This window comes from Lytechinus variegatus, chromosome 2 (assembly GCF_018143015.1).
Source record: "Lytechinus variegatus isolate NC3 chromosome 2, Lvar_3.0, whole genome shotgun sequence".
Lineage (NCBI taxonomy): Eukaryota > Metazoa > Echinodermata > Echinoidea > Temnopleuroida > Toxopneustidae > Lytechinus > Lytechinus variegatus.
In genome coordinates this window covers 41,693,671-41,706,978 of record NC_054741.1, presented here as the reverse complement: position 1 = coordinate 41,706,978, position 13,308 = coordinate 41,693,671, and the positions used below count along the sequence as shown (strand labels likewise).

The 13,308-nt window shown below is 37.3% G+C and overlaps 1 protein-coding gene across 1 annotated transcript in view; it reads right to left on the bottom strand.

The window, feature by feature from the left end:
• Nucleotides 1–13,308, bottom strand: part of LOC121408106 (phospholipid-transporting ATPase ABCA3-like) — a 292,368-nt gene continuing 279,060 nt past the window's right edge. The window contains exons 31-32 of the mRNA XM_041599444.1: nt 11,922–12,014; nt 1–1,140 (exon numbers count right to left, since the gene is read on the bottom strand). Of these exons, the coding sequence (XP_041455378.1) occupies nt 843–1,140; nt 11,922–12,014 (391 nt within the window). The 3' untranslated portion in view covers nt 1–842. The remainder of the gene's footprint in view (nt 1,141–11,921; nt 12,015–13,308) is intronic.

Genomic DNA, 13,308 nt, shown 5'->3' with positions numbered 1-13,308 from the left:
AAAAAAAAAAGCTCTGGGAGAAAATGGTCACAAACTCTTAGCGAAGTGGACCTTCCTAAAAGCAACACTGCTGTGTGTTGCTGCCCTCTACGTTCGTTGAACAATATGAAGTAATAAAGTTTGAACAGTACACTAGTCCAATGTTTTACAAATCACCTTACATTTAGGGAGGATATTATGTCTGAAATTAAAAAATCGGAGCAACAAAATTCACTTTTTTCTTACCAGCTACAAAATGAATGCTATGAATATGTGCAAAAAAATATCATTTGTATATCCATGTAAATTTTGTGCAATACAATTGTGAGCAATGTCAATGTTCAAAATAATCATGACGCATCCGATCTATTGCATCCTACTCCCCCATGTTCATATTTGAGTATGTTGCGCTGTGTGGAATTGCGACTCCACACGGCGCAAAATTTGAAATGAACATTACATCTCACGTGGCAAGGGATAATTTTCGCCAATCAGTTTGTTTATCACAACAACCTTGCACAACACATGAACAGCAGAGCAAAGGAAATCAGCGTCCTGCCGTCACGTCAAATGATGTAATTTTTCGAGGTTTTGATGAGTGTAGTTTTCTTTGTTGAGGCTTGTATAAAACCATGATTTTCTATCTTCATATAAGACTGGCTTAAAGAAAAATCATACCATATAAGGAATGAAGCCTCATAAACATTTACATATACTTTTCACATGTGTAGCATTTGCGCAAGGTTGTGTCACCAAATAGGCAGCCTGTTTTTTCTGCAAGTCTCGTTTGGAAATATGATAAATCTCAAGTCTTACATCATAGAATCAAATATTTTTTCACATACATCAAATTCATGAAAATGTTAATTAATGTGGAAAATTTCAACACATGAAATGTCTTCTAAAAGACACAATAAGAGATGCAAGATTTTGACTTTCATTGGCCACGTTTTCGATAACCAGTAAGTCTGTTGCAAATTCAAAATAGAACGGTCGTTAATGAGATGCAATTTGAGGTCTTCCACTGCGCCTAACTGAATACTAACCTGATGTTGTTCAAGTAAAACTGCACCCTGGAAACCTTGGCTTACAAATGCTTTGGTGGGTTCAATCAATGCTGGGGTACTTGTTTTTATGATCAGGGTATAACCAGTACCAAATCTGTTTGAGAGGAAAGGATAGTACATAATGATAATAGTAATTACCACAGTCAACTTTTTACTGTTTTAAGGATGGGGTTGTATCAAAGATCACAATATACCATTCTTTGATTGATCATACCACTGCTATTTTCAATTTGTGGTTTCAATAAGGAGGAGGTAATAAGAACATAGTGTGCTGATAGAGTGTTTATTCCATGAGTAAGATATCATTTCTTAAATGTTAATAACACTATTAAACACTCCATTCAAGCATTCAATGAAGCGCAAACAATTACAAGTGACAATCTAGCATTAGTCTCAAGTTTGGTAATAATGGATTGATTTACTTTTACAATCAATGCCTCCATTTATCCATTCATCTATCCATCTGTACATTTTTCACATTTTTATCCATCTATCCACCACTCATCTAACCTTTAATCTTTTTATCTATTTCTATATCATCTATCCACAAATTTACTTGATCATCTTACTCATTGAACATCCATCAATGTATCAATCCATCCATCACTCGGTCAATCCTTTCAATAATCCATCTATCTACCCACCTATCCATCACTCCATCAATGTTTTCATCAATCCATCAACCCTTTCACCCATCCATACATTTGCATTGACTTTTTACACAAATCACATTTTTAAAAACAATTTTCGGTCTGACATGCACTTACAAAATGTTGCGTAATTTTTTAACCCCGTACCTGTGCATCGCAAAACTGGTTTCAAAAGATGCACAAGACTTTAAAGTAAATAGTCCGCGAGTGGCGCAGTAAAAAAAGTTCATGCAGCAAATATATTACAAGAATTGAAGTAGGGGGCAAGGCATGCATTGCTTAAATGTGTACACAGTTCTTGCTGTCTTCTACTCAGCCTTGATGTAACCACCTGTGACTTCGTACAGGAACAACCAAAGTTGTCGACCCCGTACTAGTATGTAGCCTCCATCATAGAAGAGAGTTTCTCTTCAGCATTTCCCTTCATAGATTAGACCAGTATCTTGTCAAGTCGTTCATCCATGGTTTCCCAAATGTCTTTACTCTTTGAATTAGGCCACTTCACTACGTTTGCTCGTGCTACTTGGGTTGTGGGATGTAGCGTCGGAATTCGTGGCACTGTGGTTGTCATCCTTGCCACTATTTCCATGCACCTCACATGATTTATCCCTCCTTTGCTCAGCCCACTGCTCACTCCTAGGCTGCTCAGATGTCGCTCTCTTAATGCAGCCTGGTTGATTCTTAGACCCTTGGTGGTGTTGAAATGTCTATTGCACAGTACACAGGCTACCTGGTTGGGCGCAATCGTAGTCCTGGGGTGAAGCCTAGTCCTTATATCAGTATCATCTGTTCGTGCGAGTGATTCTTCCGCTCCCCCTCTCGGATCACTCTGGGAGTATTCTTGTCTATCAGAAATTGTATCAATATACCGGTAGTGGGTGCCACAAACGGCTAAGTTAGGGGCAGTCAACCCCCTCCTCCCCGCTGGGGCTGCCGGCTAAGTCATGCAAGTCTCTCCTTGCTGTCACTAGCCTGTTCCTGATTTGTCACCAAGGCCTATTCCCATGTGATCACTGGGAGTCCAGTACCACGAAATAGTCAAAACACACCTTGTGCAAAGAAATGTCCCCCAAAACAGCTGGATCCTCAGTCGAGGATGCTCGATGAAGCAATCTCCATTAAGTCCAAAGCCAGCTTCCTTCTGTTGGTTATTTCCGTCCTTGAGAAGAAGAAATGGAGAGACTTTGTCGTATATCCTCTGCAGTGGCTCTCCACTGGGGAGTAGTCTACCGTCCATCCCCTCTCCTTACATTCTGAGATAATTCTGGCATATTTTGAAGTATTCTACTCATGGGCTGTCTCACTGTTCTCCTATGGCACAGTCAGTCCATACAAGATGACCGACTTGACTGCTTCGATCAGACTACCATACATGTATATAGTCGCATGTTGGTATTCACTTGGAAAGGCCATCTGCTCATCCAAGTCTGAGACCAACAGCCAGTGTCTTGCTAGACAAAGGAGCCTACCTGTGTGTAGTCTAGCTTTCCTGTTGGCTCTTGTACTGACCGCAACGGTCTATTAATCGCACCTTTTTCTTGGCGGGATAGAAGCAAAAGTCGGAGGTGCGGTTTATCCACAGTTACGGTCTGAGCCAGCACGTTGTAACCCCTCCCGAACATGTAAGACGTATGCCAGTTCACAACACATCGAGTGGCCTGGCGTAGCCGCCCAGGGCAATGTATTTTAGAGGGGTATGAGCTGTGGGTAATGGGAAGTGATTATTACAAACTTAATCAAATATTGTCCATAACAAATGCACCCACCTTTATGACGCTAATTTTGACTTTATTCTTGATTCAAAGCAGCGAAGTTCCCTGGTTAAGTTCAAAGAGACGCCAAGCATACTCGGTATATATTTTGTCACATCTGAGCGAGAGTTGAGTGAGCTGAGAGCTTGCGTTGCATTGTGGTGACAGTGTGACTTAAGCTGGCACTATTCATTCTAACCCCTCCCGAAGCCCTCCAAAGTCCCGTTTCGTTCCAGCTTATTTTTTCTTTCCTGTTTGCTTTTCATATGATACCATGTACACCACGCACAAGAGAGACGGCACGAAGCCGTAAAAACAACTGGAAAAAATGCAAATTTCTTTGTTTCTTGAACCTTCCTGTAATCCTGTATCCAAAATTCATGCTAAGACATCGAATGCTAGACAAATTCTGAAAGTGATTGTGAGGTTGTGATGCAAGAAATGTGAATGTTTCTTCCTCCTACGCCGGGAAAGACAGATCATAATTTGATAAGATGTATTGTTACCGTATCGAAGTTTGCAATGTACAAGAAAGGCAGTGCTGTATGTGTGTACACTGTGACTGTGAGGTCAGTGAGTGTGTAAGTGGCCAATATTATCGGACCTTTCTTTCTTGCTAACATTTGTAGATGAATTGATCAAGAATAGCAGATTTCCGCATACCGGTAATCTCTTTGGATACTTTGAAATCTTTAACTTAGTTTTTGTTTCTTCGTACCTCAAATGTGCATGCAAATGTGAGGATTTTTTTTTACTCCAAAGTTGGGGGTGCGATTAATCCAAAGGGTGTGGTTTATAGTCCGTTACTGTCGGTACTTGTTCCAGCCTTCACAAATGAGATCGCTGGAGCATTTTATGGTTTTGTCTGGTTTGCTTTCTCAATTGTGATCTTTAGGGCATCGCTCAATTCGTTCAAGATCTCATTGTGCCTCCATGTATACAAGCCTTCTATCAGACACATACAAGCTTATATTTGTTGTGCATGGAGTGATGCCAAGCCATTTCCGGATGTGCAGATTGTCCAGGATAGGCCCCATAGAAACTTGACCAAACCTTGTTTTTTTATATATACAATATTTTTTGATGGTTTCTTGTCAATTTGAGGGTGCTGATTACGAATCTGAATGATGCCACTTGTGTAACCTTGAAAATCCTAAAATTGTCCACACATTAACTATAAAATGCATGAAATTGTGTGGCAGGAGTGAAATACTCCCTGAAAAAATAATTGTTGACAAAATATTTACTTTCCTGATATTCAAAATGGCCGCCATAGGCCTACTCTATTATGGACAATATGAATAGGGAAAACTAGTTTTCACAAAAATGAGCACTTAACTGCAAAAAATCGCAATGTATGAATGATGTAATATATGCAAATTATCATTGCTAACGAGATAAATCATTTATTATGTCATATATGGGAACATTTATGTATTTTGATATGTATAATAGCCGCTACTGGCCCAAACAGTATTGCGTACAATGGCAATGGAGGCAAAAAATCACAAGAGTGATCACTAAAATGCATATTATTAAGATTAAACGAGTGGAATACTGACTAAAAACATAATTGTTAAAGAAATATATTATTAATATGCCATGTATGTGATGAAAGTTTCATTTTGATATTCAAAATGGCTGCCAAAGGCCCTAAAAGTATTATGCACAATGAGAAAGAGGAGCAAAGAAATAAAAAAAATCACAAGAGTGATCACTAAAATGCTTATTATTAAGATTAAACGAGTGGAATGCTGACTAAAAACATAATTGTTAACGAAATATATTATTAATATGCCATGTATGTGATGAAAGTTTCATTTTGATATTCAAAATGGCTGCCAAAGGCCCTAAAAGTATTATGCACAATTAGAAAGAGGAGCAAAGAAATCACAAGAGAGATCACTATAATGCATATATATGTGATGAATATGGGATACTGTCTAAAAACATATTTTCTAAGGAAATATATAATTCAGGTTTCAAGTTTTTTGTTAAATACTGTATTTTGACTTTCAAAATGGCCGCCATAGACATTAACAGTATTATGTACAATGCAAAGTGGAAAACCATTATTCACAGTATTGAGCACCACAATTGCACGTAATATTTTCCGCCCATTGGCTATGAAATGCATGAAATCGTGTGGCAGGAATGAAATAATCTCTGAAAATATAATTTTTGACAAAATATTTATTTTCCTGATATTCAAAATGGCCGCCATAGGCCATATACTCTCATATGTACAATGTGAATAGGGAAAACTAATTTTCCCCAAAATTAGCACTACTCCGCACAAATTCGCGATGTATGAATAAAGTAATATATTCAAATCATCATTAATAACGAGATATATCATTTATAATGTCATATATGGGGACATTACTGTATTTTGATATCTAAAATAGCCGCCACTGGCCCAAGGAGTATTATGTACAATGGCAATGGCCGGGGCCAAAAAAATGACAAGAGTGAGCACTAAAATGCATATTATTAAGATAAACGAGTGGAATACTGACTAAAACATCATTGTTCATATGCCATTTAAGTGATAAATGCTGTATTTTGACATTCAACATGTTCAACGTGGCCGCCATAGGCCCTATATTTATCATGCACAATAAGAATGGAGAAACAAATTTTCAAAGAGTGAGAATCATAAAATGCATATAACTGTGATATACGAGTAAAAATATTGTCTTAAATATGATTTCTAACTAATACATCACGTATTGGTCGTGGAGGTAATAAATGCTGTACTTTGAAATCCAAAATGGCTGCCATAGGTCCTTAAATGTAACATGGGACATATAATTTTGAGAGAATTTGGTTTTACTTGACTCTAAATATTGAATATACATGTAATTGTGATGTAAGGGTTAAATATTGTCTAAAACCATGGTTTCTAACGAGATATATCATAATGTTGTGTAATTAAGGTGATAAATGCTGCATTTTAAAACTGAAAATGGCCACCACAGGCCCTTATCGTATAATATACAATTTGAGTGGAGTGAATAATGTTCACGAAAAGGGCATATGGCAGCCATTTTGAATGTTGAAATACAGTATTTATCACCTAAATTACACAAGATATGATATAAATTTGTTATAAATCATGTTTTCAGACAATATTTCACTCATACATCACCATTTGGCCAAGCAAAGCCAAATTCTGTTGAAATAATTTGTTCCCATTCACATTGTGCATAATACCATAAGGGCCTGCGGCGGCCATTTTGACTTTCCAATAACAGTATTTATCGCCTGGCAGAATAAATGATATTTCTTAATAGAAATTATGCTTTCAGACAATATTCTACTCACAGATCACTATTACATGCATTTATGGTGCTCACTCCTTTAAATATTGGTTTCCCACTTTGCATTGTACATAATACTGTTAATGTCTATGGCGGCCATTTTGAAAGTCAAAATACAGCATTTAACATAAACTTGAAACCTGAATGATATATTTCCTTAGAAAATATGTTTTTAAACAGTATCCCATTAATTTATCACATATATATGCATTATAGTGATCTCTCTTGTGATTTCTTTGCTCCTCTTTCTCATTGTGCATAATACTTTTAGGGCCTTTGGCAGCCATTTTGAATATCAAAATGAAACTTTCATCACATGGCATATTAATAATAAATTTCGTTAACAATTATGTTTTTAGTCAGTATTCCATTCGTTTAATCTTAATAATATGCATTTTAGTGATCACTCTTGTGAATTTTTTGGCCCCCATTGCCATTGTACGCAATACTGTTTGGGCCTGTGGCGGCTATTTTAGATATCAAAATACATAAATGTTCCCATATATGACATAATAAATGATATATCTCGTTAGCAATGATGATTTGCATATATTACTTCATTCATACATTGCGATTTTTTGCAGTTAAGTGCTCATTTTTGTGAAAACTAGTTTTCCCTATTCATATTGTACATAATAGAGTATACAAGGGCCTATGGCGGCCATTTTTAATATCAGGAAAATAAATATTTTGTCAAAAATTATTTTTTCAGAGAGTATTTCGCTCCTGCCACACAATTTCATGCATTTCGTAGCCAATGTGTGGACAGTTTAAGGATTTTCATGGGTAATTTGCATATTTTGGCGGCCATGTTGGATTTTGCCAATTTGCAGAAAATGCTCAAGGTTACACGAGTGGCATCATTCAGATTCGTAATCACCACCCTCGAATTGACAAGAAACCATAAAAAAATATTGTATATATAAAAAAACAAGGTTATGCCTCTTCTATCCTGGACTATAGCCCATCCTCTCAACATGCGCCATTGCAATCTTATACATCATCAATGACCACATGATTATTGGGAAGAGACCAAACTTTAAGCGCCACAACTTGAGTTTATTTTGGAGGGTACATCTATCGATACGATTTAGTCCATCCTCGACCGTCGTTCGCACCTCGTTTATCTGGTTCTTGTCATATAGCTCCTTTGTGAACCAGCGCCCTAACTCTTAACAGAGTCATCTAATGTTGATGGAATGACCTCACCACCATTACATTGTGTCCTGTCATCTACCTTTCCTTTCTTCATGGTCAAACTCCTAGACTTCCTAGGTTTGAACTTCATCCTGCACCAATTCATCAATTGATCTAGCCGCTTCACAGCCTTCCATGCATTAGCTGTGCATGGATTGAGTAAGGTAAGGTCGTCCATGAAAGCACGTATTGGTGGCAGCTTGAGTCAAGGTTTGATCTTAACACCTCAACAACTAGAACATGCAGCTCTAGTTATGACTTCCATTGCCGTGACAAATAGAATTGGAGAAATGGCACATCCCATCGAGATATCTACCTTGAGCTGTTGTATATTCCTTGTAGAAAATCTCATCTTAAAATCCTGGAATTAACACTTTAGGAAATAACAATTTTTTTCGGGAATGTAGAAGAAATCCAAGGTAAACAATATCATTGAGTGTAGTAATGAATCGTATGAATTGGCTAAGTCCAGCCATAGACTAAGTCCAGCCATAGATCTGATAGGTCCATCTTCCTTCTCTTTGCCTCTTGAATTGTGTGCCATACATGTATCATTGCAGAGTGTTCAACACAGACAGAAATCCCTGAAACTCTTGCCTTCTGAACAGCTGTGTCAACGAATCCATTAACAAGTAGGTACTTGTGGAGCATTGTGGCCCAGTGGATTAGTCTTCGGACTTTGAAACAGAGGGTCGTGGGTTTGAATCCCAGCCATGGCGTAATTTCCTTCAGCAAGAAACTGATCCACAATGTGCTGCACTCAACCCAGGTGAGGAAATGGGTACCGGTTGGAAGTAATTCCTCAAGATGCTGTGTGCGCTGTGAACGCCTAGCTTAGCCGGGTAATACAGTGCGTATCAAAAAAAAAAACGGGACAGATTTGAAAAGTCTATAAAATTTTAGTTTCAAATTATTATGTCTATATTTTGGTGTTAATAGGTGCTCTAAGGTCTGGTCTTTCAAATGCTGTTAAAAAAAATTAGTTTCGTTCATGCTTGAGCGAACACAGGATGTTTTTGTTGGGGGTTCAAAAAGAGGCTTGCGCCAGAATTGCAGAATATGAGTCATATGATGATCGGACTTCTTGCTTATTAGCAGACTTCCTTTTAACCTTTTCATTATCTTTGCCATAATTTTTAAATCATGCGGTCAAAATTCATTTTCAGATTATTTATTTGCTTGAATTATTCTGTTATTTCTTTTTAATATGCTCTCTGTTAGCTTTGAATATTCCTTCTTCAAGCTAAAATTATTTTTTTTCAACCGAATTATGGGAGAGCATGGATTTTTTTATTCAAATCCTTTCATTATGTGCTACAAAAATTATGGTGCCTTTTGAACAAAGCCACACAGATGGGTGGGCGCTCGGGTTGGCCCCCCCAATTAAGAAATCTTGACCAAGAAAAAAAGTGGACAGGAAATAAAAGGAAAGATAGAAAGTAAAATATATTATTTTCTGAATATTATGTCAAAAACTATCACAAAATTTGATATTGTAATTAAAAAAAGGTGGGAATATTTGCATGCTCACTTCGCTCGCTCACAACTTTTTAATACATTTCACCCGATATGCCATATCTAGCTCCTTCAAAATTGACTCAATACACCATTGTCATTGAAACACATGAATCCCTTCCTGTGTTTCCTGTCAAGCAATTAAACTTGGTCAAGGAATTACTGGCCCATTGAAAAATAGATTTATGTCTTTTAAAGGTACATAACATTATTTGTTTCACATAAAACGATTTTGATAATCACAAGTTTTCCCAATTAATCATTCAAATCTTCTTGCTTGGGTTGACAAAAAAATCTTCTTTTCTCAGTTACTTATGAAGGAAAATTAAAAGGTAAGAGAAGATTAAATGAAAAAACGAAATTCAATTGAATAAATAACTTTGTAAATGAAATTTGAGAGCATAATTCGAAAATTGTGGCACAGATAATGAAAAGGTCAAGAGGAAGTCTCCTGATTAGCAAGAAGTCCGATCATTGTATTACACATATTCTGCTATTCTGGCGCAAGCCTCTTTTTGAACCCCCAACTAAAACGTCCCTTGTTCGCTCAAGCATGAATAAATTTTTTTTTTTTAAATTGCATTTCAAAGATAAGACCTTAGAGCATCTATTAACACCAAAATATAGACATCATTTTTGAAACAAAAATTTTATAGACTTTTCAAATCTGTCCCGTTTTTTTTGATATGCACTGTATAGGAGCGCCTTGAGCACCTAACAAGGTGGATATGTGTGCAATATAAATACTCTATATTACTTGAAAACATGCCCAGCAAGGACTCCCATCATGATCTTCCCGTCGATATTAAGGAGAGATATTGGACAGCCTGAGCATGATTCTATCCTCTAGGCATTCTCTTCTCTAGGTATGTACACACCTTCAGTTTTATTCCATTCCTTTGGAACCACATTATTTCTCCACAATACCCCCAAAATAGCCTCCTCACCCTGGTACAGTATCTAAATACTATATATGACACACGATTAGGTCCTGGAGATGAGACAGCCCTTGCCTTCTTGACAAATCTTTCCTACCTCATCAGATAGGTGTAAAGGGTCTACGTCAAAGTTTTCACTTGAAGAAGTTTGATGTACCAAGTTTTTCATTTGAGGCAGGGGTAGGTCCCTCATAAATCTAATATTGAATGATTCAAGATATCTTTTATGTTCTCCGCCGCACGGGTCTGGAACAATTTGCCAGATTCACTTAAGAATGCAGTTTCAGTAAATTCTTTCAAATTATCCTTTAAAAAAAATGTATTTCCTATGATACCATGTCATTTTTTGACTCACAATGGCTGTCACAATCACTATGAGCATATGAATGTATCTCTGTTCTTCACCTCTCCTTACTTTCATGTCACCATGGTTAATACCGATATTCCTATACTTTTAAGTTCTTTCCAGATAGTATTAGTAATCCAATGATTTTGTCCATAATAGCCCTTACTTATATTTCATTTGTTGCAATATACAATTCTCTAATTCCTTTTAACATTGTTGTCACGTTGCTATTAGTTGTAATGATCTTAACCCTTTGATATTTAATAGTTAGACATACACTTATCACTGATTGCCATTGTTTCACTCGATTTCCTATAATGCCATAATTATTTCATTGTTCATTGTTTTTATCAGCGAATAAATTACACAATTAGTAGTTTTCAAATTAGTTACTGTTCCCTTTTGGTAATTAAAATATTTTAGTTGGATTCATATTATCATTTAAGTAACAATATTTGTTTATTTATGTTACTAAGTATTGTTATCTTTGATTTAGATTTTGACTTTATTTTCATGTATGATTTGATGATTTATGTTGTTCTTTATGTTTTCATCAGGTCATTGATGTAAAACAGTTTTATGCTGATCTTTTGTACCTGATTAAAATTTTAAATAAAAATATTGTCAGAGAAAGTGTTTCTCAGGGGGTCATTTAACTCCTCTCTTGCAGCAATACACAACATTCCCATCGATGAACCAACAGAGAGGATGTTCAAATGCTGCCTGTCCCAGCGGCGTAGCAAGTTTGGAGGCTTCGCTAAACTGGATAAGCAGGCGAGGTGCGTTAAATCATTAATATTTGATCATTTGCAGTTTATCACATCAAATAATCTATTTCAACAATCCAAAGAAGTGACACAAATGCAAATCCACAATACATTAAAAGTTAAAACAAGTGGAGCATCTGTGGCAGTCTTGCCTGCATTACGTGATTCAATATAGGAGCAGTGCTGACTTTAAAAAGGGCTATAGATTAATCATTCACAAAAACACCATCCATATGATAATATACTATTTGACCTAGATCGAGTGACCGAAGACTTGTGCATTTTCAGAACACGAAAAATACTTATTTAGGGTGCTTTTCAAAACCCCATGTTCACGCATGCTATCCACTCATCAATGGAAGTGCCCCCCCCCCCCCCCGGTACTTACCTGGACTTAAGATGCTGTGTACTTCCAAGGCATTTGAACTGTCCATTGACCATTATAGCCAGTCTAGTACAAAGAGCTTCACACTCTTCCATACTGTATTACAGACAAAATGATTTGAGGAAATGTTATTCTGCATTGCATCCAAAGCTTATATTGAACATCCTTGTTTTCATAAAATACAACATTTATTCACACTACCATGTGAATCAAATAAAACTTAACACCTCATAAATCTACAATTTAACAAATATATGTCATGAACACATAATCATTATAAATGGCTGGAAAAGTACCATGTCCACAATAATTTGATACCATATTGGGTGATCAGGAGGTATTCTTTGCATTGATGTAAATTTTGATTTAATTGTGCCAAACTAAGGCATGACTGCAATGAATCCAGATGCCAATAATGTCATAATCCTACATGTACATGAGTTGGGGCGGTATTCTGAAAGCTCAATTAGCGGTCAATAAGCACTCAATTAGCATTTCGGTATTCTGAAAAGTCACTTAAGTGCCCCTTTCCTTATTTGGCAGAGTTGCGTTGCACGCACTTACAATAGTACGCATTATAACCGCGCAAAGACTTTAATTGAATAGTTAGGAGACTTTTGATATTCTGAAAAGTCTCATAGCGCTCAATTAGCGGACTTTCCATCGGGGAAAGATAATTGTGATAAGAGGTCCATTAAGTCTCATCTCTTGCTAAATGTGGCTTTCTATAAATATCACCAAAATTAGGAGGAAGAGAATAAAGGAGAAAGGTATAAAAAGTGACCGCCCCAGCCCAAGAGCGAGGCGTCCGTGACCACTGAGGCAGACAAGAGAGAAGTGCGAAGTGGCTAGCCCTGAGCCACAAACGATGTGCGGGTCCATGTGGCTAGGCTGCGTCGGATATACACCGAGAGGGGGGATCCTTAACTAAAGAGATTCTACACTAGGCTTGTAATGGCGAAGAAGATGCCTCTGGGATGGGCTCATGTCTAGGTGACAATCTGATAAGATGTTGACTAGACTGGCCAAGTAATCCAACAGTCATAGCCAGACACGGGCTCATCGCCCTCAAGTGGCGAGCGAGGGATGTGATTGACCGTAACCTGTCGGAACTAGGCCAAGTAATCTGGCTCAGAATGTCTATCTCCAAGCAAAAGTATGTGGGAACGCAGGGAGTAAGCTCTGATTTCTCCCAGTTGACGACAAACCCTTAAACCTGAGTTACCCGTAGGAGTTGGGCGAGGTGAGAGGGAGATAAACAAACAGCCGCAGGGATCGGCTTTTTGAGTAGGTTGCCACAACGGTGATCCCTTTGGTGAACACCCTGGGTGCCGGTTGCAGACCGAACAGGAAGGCCCACTATCAATACCTCGTATCCCATGACTAAAAA